Source organism: Salvelinus namaycush, chromosome 10, assembly GCF_016432855.1.
Source record: "Salvelinus namaycush isolate Seneca chromosome 10, SaNama_1.0, whole genome shotgun sequence".
NCBI lineage: Eukaryota > Metazoa > Chordata > Actinopteri > Salmoniformes > Salmonidae > Salvelinus > Salvelinus namaycush.
Genome location: NC_052316.1, coordinates 44325045 through 44350842, shown reverse-complemented (window position 1 = coordinate 44350842; position 25798 = coordinate 44325045). Strand labels below are relative to the sequence as shown.

Below are 25798 nucleotides of genomic sequence, written 5' to 3'. Positions count from 1 at the left end.
AAAGAAGAAGGGGGGGTAGAAAGAGAAAGAAGAGGGAGAGGGAGGCTCATCTGGGGTTCACTGTAGTCAACCTGGAGATGATGTAGAGATGCATCTGGTGAAATATGTGCTGTTGCCTGGATACAGGAGAAGAGTGTGTGGTTGAAGGCCAAAGCGCTCTGGTGACGTGCTAATAGTGTTAGCAATACAACTGTCAATATGTTTCTTTTCAGCCCTATCTGACCTTGTTCTATAGCATCATAACACTGTATCCACCTTCAGCCCTATCTGGCCTTGTTCTATAGCATCATAACACTGTATCCACCTTCAGCCCTATCTGGCCGTGTTCTATAGCATCATAACACTGTATCCACCTTCAGCCCTATCTGGCCGTGTTCTATAGCATCATAACACTGTATCCACCTTCAGCCCTATCTGGCCGTGTTCTATAGCATCATAACACTGTATCCACCTTCAGCCCTATCTGGCCGTGTTCTATAGCATCATAACACTGTATCCACCTTCAGCCCTATCTGACCTTGTTCTATAGCATCATAACACTGTATCCACCTTCAGCCCTATCTGGCCGTGTTCTATAGCATCATAACACTGTATCCACCTTCAGCCCTATCTGACCTTGTTCTATAGCATCATAACACTGTATCCACCTTCAGCCCCATCTGACCTTGTTCTATAGCATCATAACCACCTTCTGTGTTCCAGAAACCTATAAGGACTCCACTACATACGTCCTGAGGTGGTATCCTCATGTATGTGCCAGCAACGTCAGCCAGACAGAGAACAAAGCCACTGTGCAGGTGAGTTTCAGAGCTGTAGAATAGAACAGCAGTTCCACAACTTCGTTAGGCCAGATCTGAAAGAGTCCATTTGGGTTTGCCAACTAAAACTGCTGCGTTATATCCCTCAGCTTCTCCACAGTCTGGGACTATTGGATGAGTCATTAATAAACAGTCCCTCAGCTTCTCCACAGTGTGGGACTATTGGATGAGTCATATTAATAAACAGTCCCTCAGCTTCTCTACAGTCTGGGACTATTGGATGAGTCATATTAATAAACAGTCCCTCAGCTTCTCCACAGTCTGGGACTATTGGATGAGTCATATTAATAAACAGTCCCTCAGCTTCTCCACAGTGTGGGACTATTGGATGAGTCATATTAATAAACAGTCCCTCAGCTTCTCCACAGTCTGGGACTATTGGATGAGTCATATTAATAAACAGTCCCTCAGCTTCTCCACAGTCTGGGACTATTGGATGAGTCATATTAATAAACAGTCCCTCAGCTTCTCCACAGTCTGGGACTATTGGATGAGTCATATTAATAAACAGTCCCTCAGCTTCTCCACAGTCTGGGACTATTGGATGAGTCATATTAATAAACAGTCCCTCAGCTTCTCCACAGTGTGGGACTATTGGATGAGTCATATTAATAAACAGTCCCTCAGCTTCTCCACAGTGTGGGACTATTGGATGAGTCATATTAATAAACAGTCCCTCAGCTTCTCCACAGTCTGGGACTATTGGATGAGTCATATTAATAAACAGTCCCTCAGCTTCTCCACAGTCTGGGACTATTGGATGAGTCATATTAATAAACAGTCCCTCAGCTTCTCCACAGTGTGGGACTATTGGATGAGTCATATTAATAAACAGTCCCTCAGCTTCTCCACAGTCTGGGACTATTGGATGAGTCATATTAATAAACAGTCCCTCAGCTTCTCCACAGTCTGGGACTATTGGATGAGTCATATTAATAAACAGTCCCTCAGCTTCTCCACAGTGTGGGACTATTGGATGAGTCATATTAATAAACAGTCCCTCAGCTTCTCCACAGTCTGGGACTATTGGATGAGTCATATTAATAAACAGTCCCTCAGCTTCTCCACAGTGTGGGACTATTGGATTAGTCATATTAATAAACAGTCCCTCAGCTGGAGTGCACACTAACTTCTTCATCATAAAAATGAGCCAAAGCAGATCTGTGTCAGAAAGCGGAGCGGCAGCCAAGACCAGAGAGCTGTAGCTAGCTATCTCTCCCACTGCATCTGTCATCAGCTACCCTGGCTGGGGCCTGGCTGGGGTCTGGCTGGGGTCTGGCTGAGTCCTGTATGGGTCCTGGCTGGGGCCTGGCTGAGTTCTGGCTGGGGCCTGGCTGGGGCCTGGCTGGGGTCTGGCTGAGTCCTGTATGGGGCCTGGCTGAGTTCTGACTGGGGCCTGGCTGAGTTCTGGCTGAGTCCTGTATGGGGCCTGGCTGGGGCCTGGCTGAGTTCTGGCTGGGGCCTGGCTGAGTTCTGGCTGGGGCCTGGCTGAGGTGGGCGCTGTGTATGTGTACTAGAACTGTGTGAGAGCTATGAACCATCGCTTTACGAGAGGGGCTACGGAGATCGCATATCACAGCCTGGCGCACAGCTCGGCTTTCATCATTTCTCTCTTCTTTTATCATCTTTTTGTTCCTGTCTGTTTGCCTTTCACATTCTTCCCTCACTTGAGACCAGAGTTGGCTGGCTGGCTGGCTGGCTGATGTAGAGTTGTTCAGTTGTTCAACTGTTCTGCTCTCTCTCTGTCCCCTATCTCTATCTCTCCCCCTCTATCTCCCTCTCCCTTTCTTTCCTCTATCTCTCTAAGGGCTTTATTGGCATGGGAAACGTATGTTAACATTGCCAAAGCAAGTGAAATAGATAATAAACAAAGTGAAATAAACAACAAAAATGAACAGTAAACATTACACTCACAGAAGTTCCAAAAGAATAAAGATATTTCAAATGTCATATTATGTCTATATACACTGTTGTAACAATGTGCAAATAGTACAAAAAGGGAAAATAAATAAACATAAATATGGGTTGTATTTACAATGGTGTTTGTTCTTCACTGGTTGCCTTTTTCTTGTGGCAACAGGTCAAAATATTGCTGCTGTGATGGCACACTGTGGTGTTTCACCCAGTAGATATGGGAGTTTATCAAAATTGGATTTGTTTTCTAATTCTTTTTGGATCTGTGTAATCTGAGGGAAATATGTGTCTCTAATATGGTCATATATTTGGCAGGAGGTTAGGGAGTGGAGTTCAGTTTCCACTTCATTTTGTGGGCAGTGTGCACATAGCCTTCTTCTGTTGAGAGCCAGGTCGGCCTACGGCGGCCTTTCTCAATAGCAAGGCTATGCTCACTGAGTCTGTACATAGTCAAAGCTTTCCTTAAGTTTGGGTCAGTCACAGTGGTCAGGTATTCTGCCAGAATTCTGTATGCAGAGTCTCAATTTGGTGTTTGTTCCATTTGATGAATTCTTGGTTGGTGAGCGGACCTCACAATCATAAAGGGCAATGGATTCTATAACTGATTCAAGTATCTTTAGCCAGATCCTAATTGGTATGTCTCAGCTCGTTCACAGCTTTGCGGAAGTTACCTGTGACGCTGATGTTTAGACTGAGGTATATATCGTTTTTTGTGTGCTGTAGGACAACGGTGTCTAGATGGAATTTGTATTTGTTGTCCTGGCAACTGGACCATTATTTTTTGTCTTACTGAGATGTACTGTCAGGGCCCAGGTCTGACAGAATCTGTGCGGAAGATCTAGGTGCTGCTGTAGGCACTCCTTGGTTGGTGACAGAAGAACCAGATCATCATCTCTCTCTCTCTCCCCCCGATCTCTCTCTCCCTCCTATTGCTCTCTGTCTCTCTCTCTCCCTCCTATCTCTCTCTGTCTCTCTCTCCCTCCTCTCTCTCTCTCTCTCTCTCCCTCCTATCTCTCTCTCTCCCTCCTATCTATCTCTCTCTCTGTCTCTCTCTCTCTCTCCCTCCTATCTCTCTCTCTCTCCCCCGATCTCTCTCTCTGTCTCTCCCCCCAGCAGAATTCTCTCCATGTGAGTTTGAGTACTGTGATGGTGATGAATAGTACCACAGCAGTGTGAGCAGGACCTCACTCTCTTCTCTCTCACAACTAATGGACTTTGTCTTGGTTCTATGGCCTTGGAGAACATTTGGCTCTGCGTCAGTAGGATATTTAGATTCCACTCCCTCCCTCCGTCTGAGTGTTCCCTCCTCTCTCTCTCTCTCTCTGTCTCCCTCCTCTCTCTCTCTCTCTCTCTCTCTCTCTCCCTCCCTCCTATCTCTCTCTCTCTCTCGCTGTCTCTCTCCTAGCTATCTCTCCCCTATCTCTTTATCTCTCGCTCTCTCCTACCTCTCTCCAGCCTATCTCTCAAGGGTGGCAGGTAGCCTAGTGGTTAGAGGGTTGGGCCAGTAACCGAAAGGTTGCTGGATTGAATCCCCGAGCTGACAAGGTATAAATCTGTCGTTCTGCCCCTGAACGAGGCAGTTAACCCACTGTTCCCCTGAACAAGGCAGTTAACCCACTGTTCCCCTGAACAAGGCAGTTAACCCACTGTTCCCCGGTAGGCCGTCATTGTAAATAAGAATTTGTTTTTAACTCATTTGCCTAGTTAAATAAAAAAGACATGTCTTTCACTTCTCACCGCTGTGCTGATTGATAATGTCTCCATGTTCATTGCTCCTGTCATCTCTTTTCTTCACCTCACTCTCGTTTCTCCTCTCAGGGAACACATTATGTTATCACGGGGCTGCTGTTCGCCTGTAAGTACCGGATCGCTGTGGCGCTCGTAGCACCAGAGGGGGATCAGAGGTCAGAAGGTGTTACTGCGGTAACGACCCCACCTTGTTCTGCGGTCATGGCGAGAGGGGGCAAGGCCTTGCCCTGTGCCAGAGAAGGTATCCCAAGCTCCACACATGCCCGAACACACAGCATGGAGAAAGTGAATATCTGACAGACTGATTGAGTATCAGGAGGAGTGTGAATGCACTGTTTTAGCACAGCTTCTTACTCTCAATGAGAATTATATACGTTGTATCTATGATTCTATGACCTTTGAAATATTTAGGTCCTTTGTTATGTACTAACTGTAGATATATTATGGGTCAAAATTATTATTTAGTAACATGTGTAAATGTTGGTTTTCCTGTGTCAGAGCGCCCCCTGGTGTCCAAGAAGGTGGTACTGCGTCCTGAGAAGCTGACTGCAGAGTTCCACACGGTCAACGGTTCCCTGCAGGGCCTGTTCCGCTGGCAGCTCTCCCAGACTGCACCGGGGCAGACGCCCATCTCAGGGTTCCAGTTCTCCTGGGTGCAGGTGTCCTCTAGCGCCATGGCAACAGAAGGACAGGACACCCTTATCTCTCAGACACAGATAGTGGCCCCGGTGAGAACCAGTGTGTGTGATCATCTCTGACTGTAAGCCATCCCTATATTTCCCTCCCTGTGTACTCATGTTTTACTGTTCTCCACCAGGACCAGCGCTCTCTGACAGTGGAGTGGCTGCAGCCAGACAGTGTGTATAAGCTACAGGTCCAGGTGCTGTCAGCAGGTGGCAGTGGCCTCTCAGTGGCCAGGACACTCCATACACCTCCCCTCAACACCACTCTGCTATGAGGTACTGCTGCAGGGCCTAACATCACACACACCTCCCCTCAACACCACTCTGCTATGAGGTACTGCTGCAGGGCCTAACATCACATACACCTCCCCTCAACACCACTCTGCTATGAGGTACTGCTGCAGGGCCTAACATCACATACACCTCCCCTCAACACCACTCTGCTATGAGGTACTGCTGCAGGGCCTAACATCACATACACCTCCCCTCAACACCACTCTGCTATGAGGTACTGCTGCAGGGCCTAACATCACATACACCTCCCCTCAACACCACTCTGCTATGAGGTACTGCTGCAGGGCCTAACATCACATACACCTCCCCTCAACACCACTCTGCTATGAGGTACTGCTGCAGGGCCTAACATCACATACACCTCCCCTCAACACCACTCTGCTATGAGGTACTGCTGCAGGGCCTAACATCACATACACCTCCCCTCAACACCACTCTGCTTTGAGGTACTGCTGCAGGGCCTAACATCACATACACAAGACAAATCACTCACTGACACACTACAGCACTGTTTCCTAAACAGCCAATGTCTACGTGGGTAAAAATAACATTTATAAAATGTGATATATTTGACTGGCACTGCTCAAAACATAACACCGTTCTGAGATCCCCACATGATCTCACTGTACTTTTGTACTTCCTTTCAGAGGGTGTTTGACCTCTCAGGACCATGTTGGCGAGAGAGAGCCAGAGAGAGAGAGAGAGCCAGAGAGAGAGAGAGAGCCAGAGAGAGAGAGAGAGAGAGAGAGAGAGAGCCAGAGAGAGAGAGAGAGAGAGAGAGAGAGCCAGAGAGAGAGAGAGAGAGCCAGAGCCAGAGCCAGAGCCAGAGCCAGAGCCAGAGCCAGAGAGAGAGAGAGAGAGAGCCAGAGAGAGAGAGCCAGAGAGAGAGCCAGAGAGAGAGAGAGAGAGAGAGACAGAGAGAGAGAGAGAGAGAGAGAGAGAGAGAGAGAGAGAGAGAGAGTGTTGTGTGTGTGTGTGGTGTTAGTGTGTGTGAGAGAGCAGATCTTCTAGTTGGAGTCATTGATTCAGTAATGTATTCTGTATTGGAAACCTGGCGACAGCAGAATTCTCTCCATGTGAGTTTGAGTACTGTGATGGTGATGAATAGTACCACAGCAGTGTGAGCAGGACCTCACTCTCTTCTCTCTCACAACTAATGGACTTTGTCTTGGTTCTATGGCTTTGGAGAACATTTGGCTCTGCGTCAGCAGGATATTTAGATTCCACTCCCTCCCTCCGTCTGAGTGTTCTTGGCAGGTCAGAATTATAATAAATATTCTAGTTCTAGAGTTCCTGGACTTTGCTAGACGGTTCTGGAACACAGAGTTAGTTCCTCAGAGAGAGAGAGAGAGGAGACACTCCTGGTGTGGTGTTGTAGTGTTCCAGACCTCCCAGTTAGGATGGACACCGTCAGGAGCACTGTGGGAGCACTGGGAGAGAGAGGGAGGGAGGGAGGCGGAGAGGGAGAATCAAAGCTTTGGTACCTCAACACAAAGAGCCTGCTTTTGTCCAACTTTGATAGAAGATGGAGGTCTCCCAAATCTGTGCAACTAATCACAAAATGTCAAAGGGAATCTACAGGCATTTTGTTGTTATCAGCTGTCTGCATATATAAGGAATACGACTCTGTTCGACCTGTAGCACACAGTACACTCCTTTCAGCCAGGGCCGTAGGTGTTGCAGCCAAGCATAGTACTTTACATACAGAACAGGGAGTCATTGTAGAAATGGATCTGACTTCTGTTCCAGTGTTTGGTTTGATTTTGCATTAAATGACACTGATTACTTCAATCATATATAACCCCTGTCTGATCCCACCAATCATCATCATCCTCTCTCTGTTTTCCAGGCTCCCCCCAACGTGCTTCATCCTCTGCTGCTCGTCATCACTAGCGCCGTAGTGTGTGTTGAGAACACCACCTCTACAGCCTGTATATGTGTCCACTAAAACACACACACACACACACACACACAGACCCTGCTACACACACACACACACACACACCAATGCCGTGCCAGTGCTGCACTGCTCTCTGTTGTCTTTATCACACAGAGATATATATTGAGATATATATTGCATGATAGAGATATATATTGAGATATATATTGCATGATGAACGAATCACCTTTACCTGAAAGATCAGGTGAATCTATACCATGGCCGTTACACGTACAATACACGTTTAATGTTTAGAGATGATACTTTTCAGTCGTGTATAATGTAATCCTAATTTACACATGTAAAGAAAAAATATATAGCACTGATGTATGTAGTGATACCAAACTGTCTTTTTCATTGATCTCTACACAGTATGTTCCTGAAAGTAAAATGGCGTAAAGCAGTTTGTAACCTGTTGTAGTTTAGTATTTTTGTAATATTGCGCTATAAGTTATTATTTCAAGCATATGATAACCCCAGCAGTGACTTTGATGTATGTAACCCTCTTATATATCGTTGTTCCAGTTTTATTTATTGTGTTGTAATTAAAGAGTATTGTAATATGTGATGTTTTAATGACCTGGAGCTTATTCAAGAGTATTATAATATGGTGTTTTAATGACCTCGGGCTGACCCTCAACACAGGGGCCCCTCAGGGGTGCATGCTTAGTCCCCTCCTGTACTCCCTGTTCACCCACGACTGGGTGACCGTGCACGACTCCAACACCTTCATTCATTTTTTGCTGCAGTGGGCTAAATCAAGGTTACAAGGTTGGTGTTTCTTGGTAGTCTTAAACAAATCTACTTTGAAACAAAAGTATACACCTCAAACACATGGTTATGGACTTAAGAAAAGAAGACACCTGTACCATGTCAGATATAGAGTTGAAATGTATTCCATTTTTAGTTTGCATCCCAATATACACACACACACACACACACACACACACACACACACACACACACACACACACACACACACACACACACACACACACACACACACACACACACACACACACACACACACACACACACACACACACACACACACACACACACACACACACACACACACTATACAGACTGAAATATGACAAAGCCGTTTGACATAGAAACACATGACTTTCGGCAGGTTTTAAAAAATGTATATTATTAAAATTATGAAAGATATTAATAACATTCCACCCATGAGGCCACTAGAGGGCGATTTGGTCATTTGACTGCAGGAAAGGGTAGTTTTCAGGGTAGGCCTGATCACCAACGACGATGAGACAGCCTATACACAGTTGAAGTCGGACGTTTACATACACTTAGGTTGGAGTCATTAAAACTTGTTTTTCAACCACTCCACAAATTTCTTGTTAACAAACTTTAGTTTTGTCAAGTCGGTTAGGACATCTACTTTGTGCATGACACAAGTAATTTTTCCAACAATTGTTTACAGACAGATTATTTCACTTACAATTCACTGTATCAAAATTGAAGTGGGTCAGAAGTTTACATACACTAAGTTGACTGCCTTTAAACAGCTTGGAAAATTCCAGAAAATTATGTCGTGGCTTTAGAAGCTTCTGATAGGCTAATTGACATAATTTGAGTCAATTGGAGGTGTACCTGTGGATGTATTTCAAGGCCTACCTTCAAACTCAGTGCCTCTTTGCTTGACATCATGGGAAAATCAAAAGAAATCAGCCAAGACCTCAGAAAGGAAATTGTAGACCTCCACAAGTCTGGTTCATCCTTTGGAGCAAAGGCCTGAAGGTACCACGTTCATCTGTACAAACAATAGTAAGCAAGTATAAACACCATGGGACCACGCAGCCATCATACCACTCAGGAAGGAGACGCGTTCTGTCTCCTAGAGATGAACGTACTTTGTTGCGAAAAGTGCAAATCAATCCAAGAACAACAGCAAAGGACCTTGTGAAGATGCTGGAAGAAACAGGTACAAAAGTATCTATATCTACAGTAAAACAAGTCCTATATCGACATAACCTGAAGGCCGCTCAGCAAGGAAGAAGACACAGCTCCAAAACCGCCATAAAAAAAAACAGACTACGGTTTGCAACTGCACATGGGGACAAAGATCGTACTTTTTGGAGAAATGTCCTCTGGTCTGATGAAACAAAAATAGAACTGTTTGGCCATAATGACCATCGTTATGTTTGGAGGAAAAAGGGGGAGGCTTGCAAGCCTTGGAACACCTTCCCAACCGTGAAGAACAAGGGTGGCAGCATCATGTTGTGGGGTGCTTTGCTGCAGGAGGCACTGTTGCACTTCACAAAATAGATGGCATTATGAGGGAGGAAAATTATGTGGATATATTGAAGCAACATCTCAAGACATCAGTCAGAAAGTTAAAGCTTGGTCGCAAATAGGTCTTCCAAATGGACAATGACCCCAAGCATACTTCCAAAGTTGTGGCAAAATGGCTTAAGGACAACAAAGTCAAGGTATTGGAGTGGTCATCACAAAGCCCCGACCTCAGTCCTATAGAAAATATGTGGGCAGAACTGAAAAAGCGTGTGCGAGCAAGGAGGCCTACAAACCTGACTCAATTACACCAGCTCTGTCAGGAAAAATGGGCCAAAATTCCCTCAACTCATTGTGGGAAGCTTGTGGAAGGCTACCCAAAATGTTTGACCCAAGTTAAACAATTTAAAGGCAATGCTACCAAATACTAATTGAGTGTATGTAAACTTCTGACCCACTGGGAATGTGATGAAAGAAATAAAAGCTGAAATAAATCATTCTCTCTACTATTATTCTGACATTTCACATTCTTAAAATAAAGTGGTGATCCTAACTGACCTAAGACAGGGAATTTTTATTTGGATTAAATATCAGGAATTGTGAAAAACTGAGTTTAAATGTATTTGGCTATGGTGTATGTAAACTTCAACTGTATAGGGAGTTCAGAGACCTGGCAGTGTGGTGCCAGGACAACAACCTCTCCCTCAACATCAGCAGGACAAAGGAGCTGATCGTGGACAACAGGAAACGGAGGGCCGGGCACGCCCCTATCCACAACGACGGAGCTGTAGTGGAGCGAGTTAAGAGCTGCAAGTTCCTCGGTGTCCACATCACTAAGGATCTATCATGGTCCACACACACCAACACAGTGGTGAAGAGGGTACGACAACGCCTGTTCCCCCTCAGGAGGCTGAAAGGTTTTGGCATGGGCCAAAGTTATACAGCTGCACCATTGAGAGCATCTTGACTGGTTGCTTCACCGCCTGGTATGGCAACTGCTTGGCATTCGACCGCAAGGCGCTACAGAGAGTAGTGCGTACGGGCCAGTACATTTGTATTTATTATGGCTCCCCATTGCTTCCAGCCAAGGCAGCAGCTACTCTTCCTGGGGTCCAGCAAAATGAAGGCAGTTATACATTTTAAAAACATTACATTCACAACATATTTAACAATATATTTATTAGCATTTTTTTTTTTACAATTTAACAAATCAGCAAAATATGAAACAGTTAATTCCTTCAATCTCCACAAAACACTATGCTTCATGGGAACACATCATGCAAAACGCTTCCCTCCCCAACACATGAACACCCCCCTCCACTGGCATTAGCTTCAATGATTAACAACAACAGAATGACCTTCACATTCAATGCTAGAAAATAAATCATTCAACGCAAAAACAAATAATAGATTCATGAAGAAAGTAATAATGAGGCAGCTAAGGTGACGACTCTAGAAACTGCTGAAAGTCACTACAGACATCAGTAAATTCAAAGGGTTTATTACGTCAATTGTACGTTATTTTTTTCAGATAGAATAGTTATTTTATTTTATCCACATCTGCTTGCTTGACGGAGTGTCAGTCTTCCGTATAATAGCTGTTCATTTATTGGCTGCAATGACTGACAATTTAATGAATCTGGTTTTGCTACAAATATGAACTGGTAGAACAGAATCATCTCCAAGAAGAATAAGGGAAGGATCTAGTGGTACCGTCATATTAGTGACCTGTGATAAGATCTGAATAATGACTTTCCAGTAATTTCTTAGTTCAGGGCAGGACAGAAACATGCATAAGTGTGCCCACCCCCGTTTTACAACTTGGGCAAAATGTTGAATATTTAGAATTGATCTTATACAGTCTCTATCTGGTGTAAAGTAGACTCTATGTAAAATATTGAATTGCATCAACTTGTGCCTTGTGTCAAATGAAAGACGCTGAGCATCTAAAAAGAGCTTTCCCCATTTCTCATCCTCAACAATGAGACCACGGTCATCATGCCACTTCATGCAAGCCTTCAGAGGTTCATCGTTCCCCAACAGAGCTTGAAGACCAGAGTACATGTAGGAAATGAAACCTTTTACCCCTTTCCTTTCCAGCCACAGTGTATCAGTTATAGGTTTACTCATGGGCTGAATCCTACCTCCCTGCTGAGTGGCAATATAATGCCTAACCTGTAGGTACTTGAAGAAATGAGTTTGAGGTAACTGAACATGAGATGCCAGTTGTTGAAAGGATAGTAGTTCACCTTGTCTATAGAGATGACCAAATGTTTTAATTCCTTTGTTGAACCAAGAAAATGTAACACCATCTCTCAGGGCTTTGGGTAAGATGGGGTTATTATAGAAAGGTGTTTGTTCATATATAGATCTATGCCCTTCTGTTTGTTTACAGACTTCAATCCATATATTTAAAGTGTTTTTAATGAAAGGGTTGTTTATGAGACCTATCAAAGCTTTAGGTGGGCTAATATAAAAGGTATAGATGCCAATGAAGCAGGGGTCCTACACTCCTCTATCTGTCTCCAAGAGGGTGAACTTGTTGTTGTATCTTGCCATACCCACACAGCCTTTAACTGAGATGCCCAGTAGTACAACTGGAAGTCAGATAGAGTAAGTCTTCATTCTGAGTATGGTTTGCATAAAGTTGTGAGTTTCACTCTGGGGGGTTTCCCTTTCCACAGAAATGAAGATACCTTCCTATTAACCTATTAAGTTGTTTGAAAAAAACATTTTCAAATTTCCTTTGGGAATAGGAAAGGGCAAGGTTTGAAAAAGGTACAAGAATTTGGTAATATATTAATCTTTACACAATTAACCCGCCCAAAAAGAGAAATTGGTAAATCCCGCCATCGATCCAATTCTTCCCCAACCTTTTTGAGGAGTATAGTTCAGTTGATATGTCTTAATCATTTCAGAAGGAATATGCAGTCCAAGATGTCATTTTCTAAGGTCTCCAAGAAAACAGCTTGTCTAAGATTGGGTTCTGCATAGCTGCCTTGTTAAAAGGCATAATTATACTCTTCAACTGGTTTATTTTATATCTTGAAAATGTCCCATATTCTTTCAGGACGTCAACTAATGCTCGGAGTGACATTTCTGGTTTAGTGAGGTAAAGTAAAATGTCATCGGCATATAGCGAGACCAGATGTTCACGCCCACCTATATGAACACCATGGATGGATGGATGAGATCTAAAAGCTTCTGCCAGTGGCTCTATAGCCAAAGAAAAAAGGAGCGGACTTGCGGGACAACCCTGTCTTATGCCACGTGATCGGGAGAACTGTGAGGAAACATTTCCATCAGTCAGGATCTGAGCTACTGGACAGTAATCTAATCAGACCTACATACTGAGGTCCAATATTCATCCTCTGTAAAACTTAAAAACAAGTAGTTCCATTCTATGCGGTAAAAATCTTTTTCCTCATCTAATGAAGCCTCCACTACAGGATATTGGTCATTCTCTACATAATATTAAATAATCTTCTGATATTATCAGGAGATGAGCGGTTTCTTACAAAGCCTGTTTGGTTAATATCAACCAAAGTCAGGAAGAACCTTATCTAGTCTAAGAGCTAGGAGTTTTGCAAGAATCTTATATGAAGTGTTCAATAAAGATATGGGTCTATACGACCCACAAAGCAGAGGATATTTCCCAGGTTTTAACAAAACTGTGATCAGTGCCTGTTCAAGTGCGTCTGGGAGCTTTTCTGTCTCTATGGCATAATTAAACATATTGCAAAGAGGCTCAATTAGTTTGGGTAAAAAGGATTTATAGAATTCAATAGGGAATCCGTCTAATCCTGGTGAATTTCCCCCAGCTGTGTTGAAAATGGATTCCCTAATTTCCTCGGATGTAATCTCTTTCACCAAGTGCTCTCTATCGTCATCAGTTAAAGTTTGTAAATTGAGTTTTTTTCAAAAACTCATGCATTAAGGCAGGGGAATCCCCTTCAGACTTGTACAATGTTTCATAAAACTCCCTAAAGACTAGATTAATTTCCTCAGGACTGTGAACAACTGTGTCATTGGGCAGCTTAATAAAGCTAATAACTCTACTAGCTTCCTCTCTCCTTCTCTGCCAAGCAAGCAACTTTCCTGCTTTATCTCCATGTTCGTAGTGGTTTTGTTTTGTTCTCCTAAGAGCGTTTTCCTCTTTGTGGGTCATCAGGGTGTTATAGTCCAATCGCTTTGAGTATCATTTTTGTAGAGTTGAGTCGTCAAATGTTACACTGTGTTCATTTTTCCAGATCTCTAATGTCTTTCTCCCTCCAACAAACCTACTTGAACCTTATACATCTTACCATCACCTGAACTAAAGGATATTATTATTTGTCCCATCAGATATGCAAGGAAAGCTTCCAATAAAATTAAGGTGGACAGAGTTGTTATTGGTGCTAAAAAAATATGTCGATATGAGTGTTCAGAAATGTTACAAATGTGGGATTAAGTATGTGCCAAACCTCCATCTTCTTGAGGGATTTACTGACTGGTACTGAAGCCAGCAGGGCAGAATGATCTGATATACATCTTGGTAAATACTTACGCCAAGTAGTTAAACTTCCCTTGGCTGCAGGAATAAAAAAATAAGTCAATTCTAGAGTAACTGTTATGGACAGGGGAGTCAAAGGAGTATTCTTTAAACTTATGGTTGTGAAATCGCCATAAGTCTACAAGTCCAAAATCTTTCATTTCTGCTTTTAACATTTTAGCTGCCTGTGTGAGGTTGATACTATTAGAGGAAGATCTATCACTGGAAGGATCCAGTAGCAAGTTAAAATCCCCTGACATTATTATATCTGATGACGGGCACGTTATAATTCTAAAAGATGTCTTGGTAAAAATGTAGGATCATCATAGTTAGGCCCATACACATTCACAATGGTAATGGGCTCAGTGTTAATGAAACCTTGAATGATCACAAACCTACCTCCTTGGTCTTTAATCTCAGATTGTATCTGAAAAGGGGCAATGCTTATTAGTGAGTATGGCCACCCCTCTTGCCCGAGAGGTGAAAGATGAATAGTACACGTGACCATCCCACTCTCTCTTCAGTTTATCATGCTCAGAGTCAGTCAGGTGTGTCTCCTGAAGAAGAGCTATATCAACCTTAAACTGCTTTAGATAATTCAGAATGCGCTTGCCTGGGCATTTAGTAGCCCCTAATGTTAAGTGTCATAAATGTATAGTTATTAGGTGCCGACATCTTTAAAGAAAATAAGAAATAGGGAAAAAGATAGAAACAAAATTGCGTTGAGTGTATACAACTTGTACAAAATGAAATTATGAAAAGTATAAAATAGTAAACATCTCATGAGCTAATACCCTGACACTAACAAACCCACCCAACCCCCTCCCCAACTGAGGGAGTTAAAAAAATATATATATCCTTAGACGCTAGTCTTTAAGCTAGATGTACCTGCATAGCGTCGCCCGAATTAGGTTCATTCTAAATTATATGTACAGTGGGGAGAACAAGTATTTGATACACTGCCGATTTTGCAGGTTTTCCTACTTACAAAGCATGTAGAGGTCTGTAATTTTTATCATAGGTACACTTCAACTGTGAGAGACGGAATCTAAAACAAAAATCCAGAAAATCACATTGTATGATTTTTAAGTAATTCATTTGCATTTTATTTTACTTATTTTATTTTTATTTTACCTCTGTCGTGGTAATTTCCTGTATTACTCAATAAAGAGAGCCAACCACACACAAGTCAGAGTTATATTATAAAGTCCATCTTTAATAATATATGAGCTTCACCATAGCCCTTTTTGACTCTCAGATCAATTCAGTGTCTATAAATGAATTCTCTTGAGAGTCCTTACAAAACAATTCTTAGTTACATTTATAGCCAAGATACACCCCTCTCAACTTACAAAGAATCCTTTACCCGAAAGAGGAGTATCCCATAGCTAGACAGCATCAGCTATAAATCATCGTTCAGTTTGGTCTCCCAAGACGAGGCCCCAATCCCATGCTTGGTACCACAACATCACCTCATCCAATGACATACATCAATTGTCAAGTCTAGATACTCCCATCAACATACAACCCCTCCTGGATAAGCTCAGAAAAGACAGTGAGCCTCTTAGGTCATATACCAGATCAAGATAAGGGCAACCTCAGAGGGGACATACAATGGTTCCAAACACTGCCTTACTCCTTCCTCCCATGAGAAAAGTAGGGAGTGACTGGCGTACAGACATTGTATGAGATAACTAACTGGTTCCCCATTAATAACGCCATCCCTTCACATGGTTTAGGAATAGTTACATACACATTCCCATAAGAAAACAATGTTCCATTCTGTCCTCCTCCCCTTCTGATATTCTACATAGCACCACATGGTTTAACAGATACATTGACATATGAAGACAAGCCTGACCTCTCCCCTCTCTGGGCCCCAAGTGACTAAGCCCTATCTCAGAAGGGAAAATGCAACTGCCCACAGTATCTCACAAGCATATGATGAAAATAACATCTTATCTATCTATGTTACCTAGCTAAATCTGATTCAGCCACGACACCTCTTGTCCTTGCACATCGACTCAGTAATGGTACCCTGTGTATATAGCCACGTTATCATAAACTCAGTACTGGTACCCTGTGTATGTAGCCTAGTTATGATTACTCATTGTGTACTTTTCTATAACTTCTGTCTCTCTCTGTAATGTTGGGAAAGGCCCTGTTAGTCTACACCTGTTATTTACCAAGAATACGACAAATAAAATGTTATTTTGATGTGGTGTTTTCATGACCTGAGGCTTATTCAAGAGTATAATGTGGTATTCAACAGGGTACATACACTGTTACAGAATGTTCAGACATAATTACAGTGCCTTCGGAAAGTATTCAGACCCCTTATCTTTTCCCACATTTTGTTACGTTACAGCCTTATTCTAAAACATTTTTTTATTTTTTATCCTCAAATAAAGACAAAAACAGGTTTTTAGAAATGTTTGCAAATGTATTAAAAATAAAAAACAGAAAAACATTTACGTAAGTATTCAGACCCTTTGCTATGAGACTCGAAATTGAGCTCAGGTGCATCCTGTTTCCATTGATCATCCTTGAGAAGTTTCTACAACTTCATTGGAGTCCACCTGTGGTAAACTCAATTGATTGGACATGATTTGGAAAGACACACACACCTGTCTATGTAAGGTCCCACAGTTGACAGTGCATGTCAAAAACCAAGCCATGACGTCGAAGGAATTGTCCGTAGAGCTCCGAGACAGGATTGTGTTGAGGCACAGACCTGGGGAAGGGTAGCAAAAAATGTCTGCAGCATTGAAGGTCCCCAAGAACACAGTGGCCTCCATCATTCTTAAATGGAAGAAGTTTGGAAACACCAAGACTCTTCCTAGAGCTGCCTGCCCGGCCAAACTGAGCAGTCGGGGGAGAATGGTCTTGGAGGTGACCAAGAACCCGATGGTCTCTCTGACAGAGCTCCAGAGTTCCTCTGTGGAGAAGGGAGAACCTTCCAGGATAGCCATCTCTGCAGCACTCCACCAATCAGGCCTTTATGGTAGAGTGGCCAGACGGAAGACACTCCTCAGTATAAAGCACATGACAGCCCGCTTGGAGTTTGCCAAAAGGCACCTAAAGACTCTCAGACCATGAGAAACAAGATTCTCCAGTCTGATGAAACCAAGATTGAACTCTTTGGCCTGAATGCAAAGCGTCACACCTGGAGGAAACCTGGCACCATCCCTACAGTGAAGCATGGTGCTGGCAGCCTCATGCTGTGGGGATGTTTTCAGCAGTGGGGACTGGGAGACTAGTCAGGATCAAGGCAAAGATGAACAGAGCAAAGTACAGAGAGATCCTTGATGAAAACCTGCTCCAGAGCGCTCAGGACCTCAGACTGGGGAGAAGGTTCACCTTCCAACAGGACAACGACCCTAAGCACACAGCCGAGACTACGCAGGAGAAACTCCCCAAATACATGTGTGCCAAGCTTGTAACGTCATAACCAAAAAGACTCAAGGCTGTAATCGCTGCCAAAGGTGCTTCGACAAAGTACTGAGGAAAGGGTCTGAATAATTATGCAAAATGTGATATTTCCTTTTTTTATGTTTAATAAATTAGGAGAAATTTCTAAACCTGTTTTTGCTTTGCCATTATGGGGTATTGTGTATAGATTGATGAGGGGAAAAAATGATTTAATACATTTTAGAATACGGCTGTAACGTAACAAAATTTGGGGGAAGGTCAAGGGGTCTAAATACTTTCTGATGGCACTGTATATTGTGTAGAACAGACATTGTTCGGTCATGGTGAATATGCAGTAATTTCAGCTCTATTCATTGCATTTCTATATAAAACATTCCAAACTGTTCCTTCTGAACATACCCCTGGCAAATATGTATATATCCACATATGAAAGGCTAGACTTTGTGTAAGGGGAAGGTTTGCCAAAGATAAAATGACGATTAAACTGAAGCTTTAGTAGACAGAGGCCAGGTGGAAGCGGTTATTATTGTGTTCAGTGTTTTTTTACAAGGCCTTGTAATTTACTGACCATCAAGAGGATAGTTTAGGTTATTGATGGAAACATTGCCGATTCATTGAGCTGCCAAAATACCAACATCCACATTGACATAGCAGCGTTGCAGGGCTTTTACCTAACTTGCATTATTATTTTTGTAAATATTGTATATGGTGTCATGTAAACTAGTGGTTATTGCCATAAAATAAATTTAAAAGTCAAATGATCTCGCTTGGGTTGTTCTTCGTCAAATCGATAAACATGAGAATCTTTGTTTCATGTGTATATAGGAGGCTGTTCACCGCTCATCCACAAGAGATTGTAATTTACCTCAATCACCATTTTAAACCTAACCTTAACCAAGCTACAAACTTTAAATTAGGACCAAAACGCACATTTTTGTTTTCATGAATTTGTATCATATAGGTCGTTATCAATAAAACGTCACAATACGTTGCAGAACGTTTGATTTGGCTGCTGGAGTCGAGGAGACCCCCAGCTCTAATAAAACGTCACAATACGTTGCAGAACGTTTGATTTGGCTGCTGGAGTCGAGGAGACCCCCAGCTCTAATAAAACGTCACAATACGTTGCAGAACGTTTGATTTGGCTGCTGGAGTCGAGGAGACCCCCAGCTCTAATAAAACGTCACAATACGTTGCAGAACGTTTGATTTGGCTGCTGGAGTCGAGGAGACCCCCAGCTCTAATAAAACGTCACAATACGTTGCAGAACGTTTGATTTGGCTGCTGGAGTCGAGGAGACCCCCAGCTCTAATAAAACGTCACAATACGTTGCAGAACGTTTGATTTGGCTGCTGGAGTCGAGGAGACCCCCAGCTCTAATAAAACGTCACAATACGTTGCAGAACGTTTGATTTGGCTGCTGGAGTCGAGGAGACCCCCAGCTCTAATAAAACGTCACAATACGTTGCAGAACGTTTGATTTGGCTGCTGGAGTCGAGGAGACCCCCAGCTCTAATAAAACGTCACAATACGTTGCAGAACGTTTGATTTGGCTGCTGGAGTCGAGGAGACCCCCAGCTCTAATAAAACGTCACAATACGTTGCAGAACGTTTGATTTGGCTGCTGGAGTCGAGGAGACCCCCAGCTCTAATAAAACGTCACAATACGTTGCAGAACGTTTGATTTGGCTGCTGGAGTCGAGGAGACCCCCAGCTCTAATAAAACGTCACAATACGTTGCAGAACGTTTGATTTGGCTGCTGGAGTCGAGGAGACCCCCAGCTCTAATAAAACGTCACAATACGTTGCAGAACGTTTGATTTGGCTGCTGGAGTCGAGGAGACCCCCAGCTCTAATAAAACGTCACAATACGTTGCAGAACGTTTGATTTGGCTGCTGGAGTCGAGGAGACCCCCAGCTCTAATAAAACGTCACAATACGTTGCAGAACGTTTGATTTGGCTGCTGGAGTCGAGGAGACCCCCAGCTCTAATAAAACGTCACAATACGTTGCAGAACGTTTGATTTGGCTGCTGGAGTCGAGGAGACCCCCAGCTCTAATAAAACGTCACAATACGTTGCAGAACGTTTGATTTGGCTGCTGGAGTCGAGGAGACCCCCAGCTCTAATAAAACGTCACAATACGTTGCAGAACGTTTGATTTGGCTGCTGGAGTCGAGGAGACCCCCAGCTCTAATAAAACGTCACAATACGTTGCAGAACGTTTGATTTGGCTGCTGGAGTCGAGGAGACCCCCAGCTCTAATAAAACGTCACAATACGTTGCAGAACGTTTGATTTGGCTGCTGGAGTCGAGGAGACCCCCAGCTCTAATAAAACCATTGACAACTACGTGCTGTTTTCAAGGGGATTGTTAAAATGTATTTAACTATTTGGTTTGAATATCATCACCTCTTGAAGAGCATAGTCAGAACTACACATTTCCGATTATTACATATTTTGCTCTATCAGAGTTATACAGGAAGTAACTGAATGATTTTCAGTATCAGTAAACATCAATTGATCATGTATACTGAACAAAAATATAAAATGCAACATGTAAAGTGTTGGTTCCATGTTTCATGAGCTGAAATAAAAGATCCCAGAAATGTTCCATATGCACAAAAAGCTTACTTGTGCACAAATGCTTTTTACATCCCTGTTAGTATTTCTCCTTTGCCAAGATAATCCATCCATCTGATAGGTGTGGCATATGAAGAAGCTGATTAAACAGCATGATAATTACACAGGTGCACCTTGTGCTGGGGACAATAAAATTGCCACTAAAATTATCACAACTCAATGCCACAGATGTCTCAAGTTGAGGGAGCGTGCAATTGGCATGTTGACTGCAGGAATGTCCACCAGAGCTGTTGCCAGAGAATTTAATGTTCTTTTATCTTCCATAAGCCACCTCCAATGACATTTTAGAGAATTCGGCAGTCCAACCAACCAGCAGGCCACGTGTAACCATGCCAGCTGTCATGACTGTCCTGTGAGGTTCCAAATAGGTCAGATCAGCTTGGCAAAGTTAGATTTATACCAGACCCTCTCTCACCCACAGAGGGGGGAGGAGCGAGCTGGTGGGGGTGGGGGGGTTGACAGCTCCCTGTTGTAAATCAAGGATTAGAACTTTCAGCTATCTCCCTCTCCAAATTCACACAAGAATGTTCCTTTGTCGCCGGAAACTTTCCCAGCCGAAACTCTAACACGTTCTAAAGCGAATACTGGAACAATTTTTCTAGTATAGACGTGGGGAATGGTCAGAGGCAATCTAAAGAATAGTAATGTCATATGGGGTGTTATTTTGTGATGTCATTAAAAAGGTTATAAAGGAAATACTGTAACTTGAAGTATATACACTACATGTACGAAGTCTCCATCCTTAACGTTGTGTATGAAATATGAAAAATTATTAAACAATTTTTGTTAAGATAGGAATGTGATTTTAGGAGCTATAAGAGATCATTTGTCGACTATAAACTTTGCACAGTAAGAAGCCACACCCCGAGTGAGGTCAGAGAGCGTGTCAGCCTGACGGAACCGCCCCTTTCGACCAGAGTGCATAAAGGATTGGTAAAGAAATTAACATTGAGACCTGAGAGGCGTTCAAAGAGTTCGAACTCTGAAATCTCAACACGAGGTAGAGACGATAAACTCACCTCCCGGACAATCACTGGTACAGCTGATTTGCTGTCCTAAGTAAAGTATCTAGACAAGTAAACTTAAGTGGGACCATTCTACTACTCTTCTCAAATCACCGTAGGACGCTACTCTCATCCCCCAATGGGAACCATTGAAGAGGCACCTTCAGGAGCAAATGGAAAGTAGAATAAACTCTGTAGTTCTGTTCAGGACTACATGACAGGTCAACGGATACCGGCAGAGGAGGACAACAGTATAAGAGACGGGTGGGGACGCCTTGTGGACAATTAGAGCATTACAAGCGTGCCGCAGAAAGGCCCAACCAAACCCCATTCCAAAAAGGCTTGATTCCGACATAGATACACGGCTAACCAAGGCATTTACACATAAGTATATTCATGATTTCTTGCTCCAAATGGGCGGCGGTTCGTGTGCAAAGTATATGATTACTGTGAGAGCAGTTTCTAAATGTACCAAAGTATTATGTCTCTGTCCCTCTCGCCCTCTCCATGTCTGTGGTAACAAGCCGCCATATTGTGTCAGTCCGCTAGGGACCTGTTTCTAATGTATTAAGTGTGTATGTTTATTCTGTATTATCATTTAGTTAGCTAGTAAATAAATAATTAAACCAATTTGTGTAGTACTGAATCATAAGTAAAGCTGGGGTTTTTGCAGATGCAGGAGGTTACGACTGTTCCGAAGGATGATATGATACGAGGTTAGGATTAATACATTGACTGTTTTATGGATGTGATAGGTAAAGATCTTTTGAGTTTAATTCGGTAGATGGTAACTCTTTCAAACAACCGCTCTCGTGGTGCCCCAAATCCTAATGAGTAGTTTTGTTACATGACTAATTTAAATCGGGTAACAATTAAACATAGTTAGTTGATTAGATAAATAACAGTCATCAGATTAATTAAAGTCACGACACAGCCTAGGAACTCCACATTGGGCTTCATCACCTGTGGGATCGTCTGAGACCAGCCACCCGGACAGCTGATGAAACTGATGAGTATTGCTGTAATAAAGCCCTTTTGTGGGGAAAAACCAATTCTGATTGGTTGGTTGGCCTATGCCCTCCCAGGCCCACCCATGGCTGTGTCCCTGCCCAGTCATGTGAAATCCATAGATTTGGGCCTAATGAATTTATTTCAATTGACTGATTTCCTTATATGAACTGTAATTCTGTAAAATTGTTGAAATTGTTGTATGAGCGCGAAGTCTAGGACAAAAAGGCTTCTCAACAGTTTTTTTCTTTTTACATAAGACTCCTGAACAGGTAATCAAATGGCTACCCGGACTATTTGCATTGTGTGCCCCCAACCCCTCTTTTACGCTGCTGCTACTCTCTGTTTATCAAATTTGCATAGTCACTTTAACTATACATTCATGTACATACTACCTCAATTAGCCCGACTAACCGGTACCCCCGCACATTGGCTACCCGGACTCTCTGCACTTTGTCCCGCCACCCACCAACCCCTCTTTTACACTACTGATACTCTGTTTATCATATATACATAGTCACTTTAACCATACCTACATGTACATACTACCTCAAATCAGCCCGACTAACCTGTGCATGTATATTAACAATATATATATATAATTCTTTCACCTTTATTTAACCAGGTAGGCCAGTTGAGAACAAGTTCTCATTTACAACTGCGACCTGGCCAAGATAAAGCAAAGCAGTGTGAACAGACAACAACACAGAGTTACACATAAACAAACGTACAGTCATATAGCCTCGCTACTGTTATAGCCTCACTACTGTTATTTTTCACTGTTGTTTTTATTTATTTACTTATCCATTGTTCACCTAATACATTATTTTTTTTACTTAAAAATTGCACTGCTGGTTAGAGCCTGTAAGTAAGCATTTCACTGTAAGGTCTACTACACCTGTTGTATTCGGCGCACGTGACAAATAAACTTTGATTTGATGTTGTGTTGATATTTTTGTTCAGTATATTTGCATATGTGAGGGTAGCCAGAGAGGAACAGAGAGGCCCAACTCAGCGGAAAATCAGTCTCCCTCCACCAAGCAAGGAGTTTTTGTATGTAGGTCAATGAGAATGGCGAATTTGGTCAACAACAAAAATGCATAGCTTATTTGCTACGTGAGGTTTATTTGATCGAATAGAAGTTTCGTAATGGTTAGGTTGTTACGAGTGTACTGATATAAGTAGGACACGTGACATCCCGGCAACTTTGAGAAAAAATGATTTATATTGGAGTGGTCTCGAGATGGCTATGCATATTTATGACGAGGCTAGTAGCATAGCATCTCTATCCATTGAATACAGGCGGTTGACGTCAACAACCCTCATCGAATAATCAAAAAAGGATTACAATAAAGAAATGTATCCACCAATCCAAAGAAAGGATAGGCGAACTAGACCGCCCGCTGTGCCGCTTTGTGGACAACGACTTCCATTGTTAGGGTGGAGAGACATGTATCTTGTCAGTATATCCATAATTTTTAGGGTAGCCTATCCATTTGGCGTGTACTGTAGCAACGGAAACAACATGTATGTGTCATTTAGCTTGCTTCATCAGATATTAGGCTTTTGGAAAGAGTTTGACATCGGCAAGTCCTTGTCCTGGTGAAGTTACCCATACCTGGCGAGAACTCGAGACGTGCCTCACAAACACAGACCCTCAAGCGTCTTAGCCGATCGTGCCACCTCAAAAACTAGCTAGAGGCCAAGCAAGTGGGACATTTAAAGGAAAAATCCACCGAAAACCACTAGTTCCTTTACTTTACAGTGTTAACACTAATATGTGAGAACAATATTTTTTGTGAACAAATGTTACATTTTTTGCCTTATAATAAGCTCAAGTCGACTACAAAATCCACAATGCAATGCTCTCTCTATGGGCTTCCTTGCTAGCTAGCAAACGTAGCTACACACAATAATACCAAAGACAATATCAGCATGTAACATAGCTATTACCAGTAAAATTGCCTAAACAAACTGCACTATCAATTTAGGAGTCTATAATCTCACCATGTTCAACCTGCAGATCCATGTGCCTCACAGAGTGGAGTCTAACATTCACAACATTTGCACGAATTTTGTCAACAAGAAGTAAAACATTACAAATATTCTCTGAAAAATGTGAGATTGCCAACTTGCTATCTGTAGCATTGTATAGCTTTGGAATCGTGACATTACGTACTTTAGAGTAAAATGGGCATGTTTCTCGACATATACACTGACTTTGAGAAGGGATTACGTGACGATAAGCTTAGAAACCGTGTGACGCAGCATGACAATGGGTGAGTTCGTAAATTGTGTGCTCTGGGCGTTCAGAGCGTTGTCAGATTGTCCGTTGGTAAATTCAGAGCGTTTCGCTCTCGGAGCGTTCAGACAGCACACTGTACGCTCTGGTGGAGTAGGTTTGATCCGAGCCTTCTGACCTCACAACAGGAGTCAAGCACCCAAGCTAACTGGCTAACGTTGGCTAACTTGCTAGCAACTTCCAGACATCAATGAGAGAACACCTCACCTCTGACCATTTTTCTTGCCCTAGCAGAGCTGGTTAGACTGTTTTCATTTTATCTAGAGCATTGGTGACTGTAACTGTGCTGCTGGTGTGGGGTTTTTATAAGGTTTTTTGACATGCTTAACTAACTATAAGCTAGTAGGGATTCTTATGCATTAAAGTTTGAATTGCTGACTCTTGTGAACCTGCATTTTCCATTGTTCTCACTTTTACCAGCGCTCAGGGCCTAACCATGAATATCAGCCTGAAATGTGTGTGTGTTAAAGAGAGCGCTGTACTGTGTGAAATATGTGTGTGTATGCAACAAATGTATCAGTAGTGTGGGCGCTGTACTGGGTGACGAGACTGTGCTAATCTTAGAGAGACACAGGAGGGGGGTGAATCAGGAGACTGCTGACCAGACAATAACAGATAAACTATACACACGGAAAACATATGTGAGGTTCTGAGTCATGCACTATAACCCAATACTATAACAAACGTGATTAGCAACTGTATTATATGTGATTGAATACTATAACAAACGTGATTTGATATTGACAACCTGTTGGCCTGGGCGCCTGGATGTCTGTGTGTGTGTGCTGGAAGTAACAGTTAGCTCAGATAAGAAGCTGGGAAGCTGTAGTTAGCCTTGAGCGAGAACAGTGGACAATGTATACAGGTGCAGATATCTCAGACAATGTTATAAAACTGTCTGACCCCAGTCTCTGGGGTGAAGGAGCGTAATCTACACAGCAACAGTGAAAGGACACCAGAAAGCGCAAAGAAGCTGGGACCAGCTTGTGTGCCAACATCAACGATAGGCTGGGTAAGTCTAAACCACGCCCAGTCTCTACTCTGACAGGCCGGCTCGGAAGCGGGAACTATCTCTGTCACGAGTATAATATACTATCTTTGTCAGAAACAAATCAGTTCTCTGTCTTATCCTGCGTGATGAAACATTGAACCCGTATATACGGAAATTGTATTTGCCATTTATTAACTTTTGAATTAAACAATTATTTTAACCAAGTTCAGGTGTAC

The 25798-nt window shown here is 42.7% G+C and overlaps 1 protein-coding gene across 1 annotated transcript in view; it reads left to right on the top strand.

Annotated features, from left to right (window-relative positions):
* LOC120054359 (anosmin-1-like) overlaps positions 1-7962 on the top strand; it is a 26578-nt gene extending 18616 nt beyond the window's left edge. The window contains exons 5-9 of the mRNA XM_039001769.1: positions 703-797; positions 4551-4722; positions 4980-5209; positions 5299-5440; positions 7308-7962. Coding sequence (XP_038857697.1) covers positions 703-797; positions 4551-4722; positions 4980-5209; positions 5299-5439 — 638 coding nt within the window. The 3' untranslated portion in view covers position 5440; positions 7308-7962. The remainder of the gene's footprint in view (positions 1-702; positions 798-4550; positions 4723-4979; positions 5210-5298; positions 5441-7307) is intronic.
* The last annotated feature ends 17836 nt before the right edge of the window (positions 7963-25798 follow it).